Source organism: Entelurus aequoreus, linkage group LG21, assembly GCF_033978785.1.
Source record: "Entelurus aequoreus isolate RoL-2023_Sb linkage group LG21, RoL_Eaeq_v1.1, whole genome shotgun sequence".
NCBI classification, from domain to species: domain Eukaryota; kingdom Metazoa; phylum Chordata; class Actinopteri; order Syngnathiformes; family Syngnathidae; genus Entelurus; species Entelurus aequoreus.
In genome coordinates, this window is record NC_084751.1 from 35,970,906 (window position 1) to 35,976,053 (window position 5,148).

The window sequence follows — 5,148 nt, forward strand, 5'->3', positions numbered from 1 at the left end:
ATAGGTTGCAAAAAAAGCAGGTAGAAGATGTTTGCATGTGGGCACACAGAGTTTCTCATCTCACTTGCATGAATTATGTTGCAAATCCTTTAATCATCTGGCAGCCATAAGGAGGATATATTAGCATGCTTACAGTGGAACCTGTTTTTTTTTAATATCATGTAATATTTTATTTATAAAAAAGTGCCCCAACGGTTTTATTAACATAAAAATGAAGGTGCATAGGAGCAATGTCTAGGAAAAAAATATCTGTTGTGGTATTAACTTCATCATTATCACTTGTGTGTTGTTGCAAAAGCATTTTTGAGTTTATGTCGGAATCATTGAAAATAAATAAGAAGAGTTCAAAGAAAAGGAATTCCCAATTTACGTATCGATTCCACGGTATCGATAATCACGCAAGCATTGATTGAGTTACTCTGGTAATATTACTCTCATAAAGTATTCATATACTAATTGATAAATACAAAATGTGCATGTGTCACTTTTACATAGGGATGGTTACTGAATTTGGTGCCTTTATAGGCAACAACCTATTCACATAAAATCAAAAGTATCATATTTTGATATCTTTGTTTTATGTGACATCACTGGCTCAAACACTTGGCAGGCAAACAGGCGTATATGTAATATTGAATTTTTTCCATGCCATCAAACCAAGCGGATCTGATAGAAAGCGCTCAAAAATAAGGCTGTACTTTTCAAAAGGCGCTAGTTCGATGGATATATATGCTGATGATGATTTTATATGGCGATTTCAACGCCTCCTCATCTGGTAATGAAAACCACAACTAAGATGCACGTTACAATCAAACAGCTGGTGTGTAATAGGCACAATGCTTACAGTATAAACACTTTGTAGGACTCAACAAAAGACAAGACTGGCACATTCAATTTAATTTCAGTTTGTCCCACACCTGGGACAAACTGAAATGACTACATACTGTGATATCGTACTGATTATATATATTATTATATACAAAAACAAAAACCAGTAAAGTTGGCACGTTGTGTAAATCGTAAATAAAAACAGAATACATCCATCCATCCATCCATTTTCTACCGCTTATTCCCTTCGGGGTCGCGGGGGCGCTGGAGCCTATCTCAGCTACAATCGGGCGGAAGGCGGGGTACACCCTGGACAAGTCGCCACCTCTGATTTGCAAATCCTTTTCAACTTATATTCAATTGAATAGACTGCAAAGACAATATATTTAATGTTCAAACTGAGAAACTTTATTTTTTTGCAAATAATCATTCACTTAAAATTTAATGGCAGCAACACATTGCAAAAAAGTTGGCACAGGGGCATTTTTACCACTGTGTTACATGGCCTTTCCTTTTAACAACACTCAGTAAACGTTTGGGAACTGAGGAGACCAATTTTTGAAGCTTTTCAGGTGGAATTCTTTCCCATTCTTGCTTGATGTGCAGCTTAAGTTGTTCAACAGTCCGGGGTCTCCGTTGTGGTATTTTAGGCTTCATATTGTGCCACACATTTTCAATGGGAGACAGGTTTGGACTACAGGCAGGCCAGTCTAGTACCCGCACTCTTTTACTATGAAGCCACTGTTGTAACACGTGGCTTGGCATTGTCTTGCCGAAATAAGCAGGGGCGTCCATGATAACGTTGCTTGGACGGCAACATATGTTGTTCCAAATCCTCTACGTACCTTTCAGCATTAATGGTGCCTTCACAGATGTGTAAGTTACCCATGCCTTGGGCACTAATACACCCCCATGCCATCACAGATGCTGGCTTTTCAACTTTGTGCCTATAACAGTCCAGATGGTTCTTTTCCTTTGTTCCGGAGGACACGACATCCAGAGTTTCCAAAAACAATTTGAAATGTGGACTCGTCAGACCACAGAACACTTTTCCACTTTGCATCAGTCCATCTTAGATGAGCTTGGGCCCAGCGAAGCCGGCGGCGTTTCTGGGTGTTGTTGATAAATGGCTTTGGCTTTGCATAGTTGAGTTTTAACTTGCACTTACAAATGTAGCGACGAACTGTAGTTACTGACAGTGGTTTTCTGAAGTGTTCCTGAGCCCATGTGGTGATATCCTTTACACACCGATGTCGCTTTTTGATGCAGGGATCCAAGGTCCATATTATCATCGCTTACGTGCAGTGATTTCTCCAGATTCTCTGAACCATTTGATGATATTATGAACCATAGATGGTGAAATCCCTAAATTCCTTGCAATAGCTGGTTGAGAAATGTCGTTCTTAAACTGTGCGACAATTTGCTCACGCGTGTGTTCACAAAGTGGTTGACCCTCGCCCCATCCTTGTTTGTGAATGACTGAGCATTTCATGGAGGCTGCTTTTACACCCAATCATGGCACCCACCTGTTCCCAATTAGCCTGTCCACCTGTGGGATGTTCCAAATAAGTGTTTGATGAGCATTCCTCAACTTTCTCAGTCTTTTTTGCCACTCGTGCCAGCTTTTTTGAAACATGTTGCAGGCATCAAATTCCAAATGAGCTAATATTTGCAGAAAAATAACGACGTTTTCCAGTTCGAACGTTAAGTATCTTGTCTTTGCAGTCTATTCAATTGAATATAAGTTGAAAAGGATTTGCAAATCGTTGTATTCTGCTTTTATTTACCATTTACGCAACGGGCAAAACTTCACTGGTTTTTGGGTTTTGTTTTATATTTGTGATTATATGACGGTGTGTTGTTGGCTCCGACACGCTGACAGGATGTGTCACTGGGGACCAAACAAACACCTCAGCGACCATTCAGTCGCGATTAATCCGCTTCGACGTTCGCGACAACAAAAGTGAACGAGTGTATCAAAGCACAATGCGCCTCACGGGTGGTGTAATCCATCGCCATTATTTTAAAGGCTAGCCATTTTTGGATTACCTTTCCCCATGTTCTCACCGGCTCCTCTGTATCCTACTGTTTCATTATCAACGCTCTGACGTCCTCTATCACGCTTAGGCGAACTTTAATTAACGGGCGTTGAGACGACACACTTGGACGTCCACTCGGCTCTGTTTTAAGACTTTCTGCTCATTTCCTGAACACAAAAGGAGGAACTTTGCTGACGCCAACGTGGACAAACCAAATAGTATAAAAGACCAAGGCGGATCTTTAAGTCCCATCCAGACCTCCGAAGAGAGATTCCTCCGTGAACCTGATCAGTCTTTGAACAGATCCTTACCATGAGACAGTCCCTCATGTCCGTCATACTTGCAGCTGCAATCTTGTTGCACTCTTCTTCTTCTTCTTCCTCGTCGCCAACCGGCCTGGTGGAGGACGTCTCCTTGGAGCAGGACGCCTTCGCCTCCCTGATGAGCGAGGAGGCGGCGGAAAAGAGCCGCGGCGAGGCGGACCCGGCGGCGGACGGCAAAGCCAGAGGGTCCAGGGTCATCGTCGTCGCTGATCCCAGTCTTTGGCGGGAGCTGCAAGTGTTGCGCAACGGCATGGCCCTCTACAAGCGGCGAGCCGACGACCAGAGCCAGACCGGTGAACACAGAGCCGCCAACCAGGACCTGAGCTTCCCCATCCTGAGGCGGGACACCATGAGGTGCATGGTGGGACGAGTCTACCGACCGTGCTGGGAAGTCTAGGACAATCTGCTCTGCTCGTCATGCCATCGTTTATCATCTCTGCTGAACTGTGATATATTCTAGAATCTTGTGTATCTATAGTCACCTGATTGCAGAATAAAAACTACTGTTCTGCAGTATGTTTACTTTCTGTTTTCTACTGTATTTATAGTTACGGTATTCACACTGAAGGGGTTTCCAAAGCCTAAAAAGTGAGATAGAGTCTGATCTACTAAGGTTCAAATAACAAGTCATAAGTAGTGTGCACATACTTGCCAACCTTGACACCTCTGAATTCGGGTGATGGGGGGCTGAGGGGTTGAAGGTTGCGGGGTTTGGTGGTAGCGGGGGGTGTATATTGTAGCGTCCCGGAAGAGTTAGTGCTGCAAGGGGTTCTGGGTATTTGTTCTGTTGTGTTTATGTTGTGTTACGGTGCGGATGTTCTCCCGAAATGTGTTTGTCATTCTTGTTTGCTGTGGGTTCACAGTGTGGCGCATATTTGTCACAGTGTTAAAGTTGTTTATACGGTCACCCTCAGTGTGACCTGTATGGCTGTTGATCAAGTATGCCTTGCATATATTATGTGACTGGGCCGGCACGCTGTTTGTATGGAGGAAAAGCGGACGTGATGACAGGTTGTAGAGGACGTTAAAGGCAGTACCTTTAAGGCACGCTCCCAATATTGTTGTCCGGGTGGAAATCGGGAGAAATTTGGGAGAATGGATGCCCCGGGAGATTTTCGGGAGGGGCACTGAAATTCGGGAGTCTCCCGGGAAAATCGGGAGTGTTGGCAAGTATGAGTGTGCATAAGGTAAACAATTGCGGGCCTGATTCAATAAGATCTAAATATCGTATTTTCCGAGCTATAAAGCGCACTTAAAATCCTGTCATTTTCTCAAAACTCGACAGTGCGCCTTATAATGCGCCGGAATAATTCTGGTTTTGCTTACCGACCTCGAAGCTATTTTATTTGGTACATGGTGAAATGATAAGTGTGACCAGTAGATGGCAGTCACACATAAGAGATATGTGTAGACTGCAATGTAACTCAAGTAAACAACACCAACATTTTATATGTTCCATTGAAAATATAGAACATTACACACTGCAAAAAGTCAGTGTTCAAAAGCAAGAAAAAAAATTGCAAAATGAGGGGTATTTTATTTGAACTAAGCAAAATTATCTGCCAATAGAACAAGAAAATTCGGCTTGTCAAGACTTTCCAAAACAAGTAAAATTAGCTAACCTCAATGGACCCAAAAATACCTTAAATAAGTATATTCTCACTAATAACAAGTGCACTTTTCTTGGTAGAAAAAAGAGAGACCTTTTTGCTCAATATGTTGAAAAATATTCTTACATTAAGTAAATGCTAGTGCCATTATCTTGACATAATGATATGCGCTCGGCATCATGATTTTCTTTTCATGCTTGAAGTAAGAAATTATTACTTTAAAAAAGTAGTTTTATACACTACCGTTCAAAAGTTTGGGGTCACCCAAACAATTTTGTGTAATAGCCTTCATTTCTAAGAACAAGAATAGATTGTCGAGTTTCAGGTGAAATTTCTCTTTTTCTGGCC

General features: G+C 42.1%; 1 protein-coding gene across 1 annotated transcript; it reads left to right on the forward strand.

The window, feature by feature from the left end:
* The first annotated feature begins 3,103 nt into the window (after positions 1-3,103).
* Positions 3,104-3,689, forward strand: pmchl (pro-melanin-concentrating hormone, like). Its single transcript, XM_062032066.1, has one exon. The coding sequence runs from the start codon at positions 3,180-3,182 to the stop codon at positions 3,585-3,587; it is 408 nt and encodes a 135-aa protein (XP_061888050.1). The 5' UTR covers positions 3,104-3,179; the 3' UTR covers positions 3,588-3,689.
* The last annotated feature ends 1,459 nt before the right edge of the window (positions 3,690-5,148 follow it).

Coding starts and splice junctions, on each gene's coding strand:
- pmchl (XM_062032066.1), top strand. CDS start 3,180: ATGAGACAGTCCCTCATGTCCGTCATACTTGCAGCTGCAATCTTGTTG.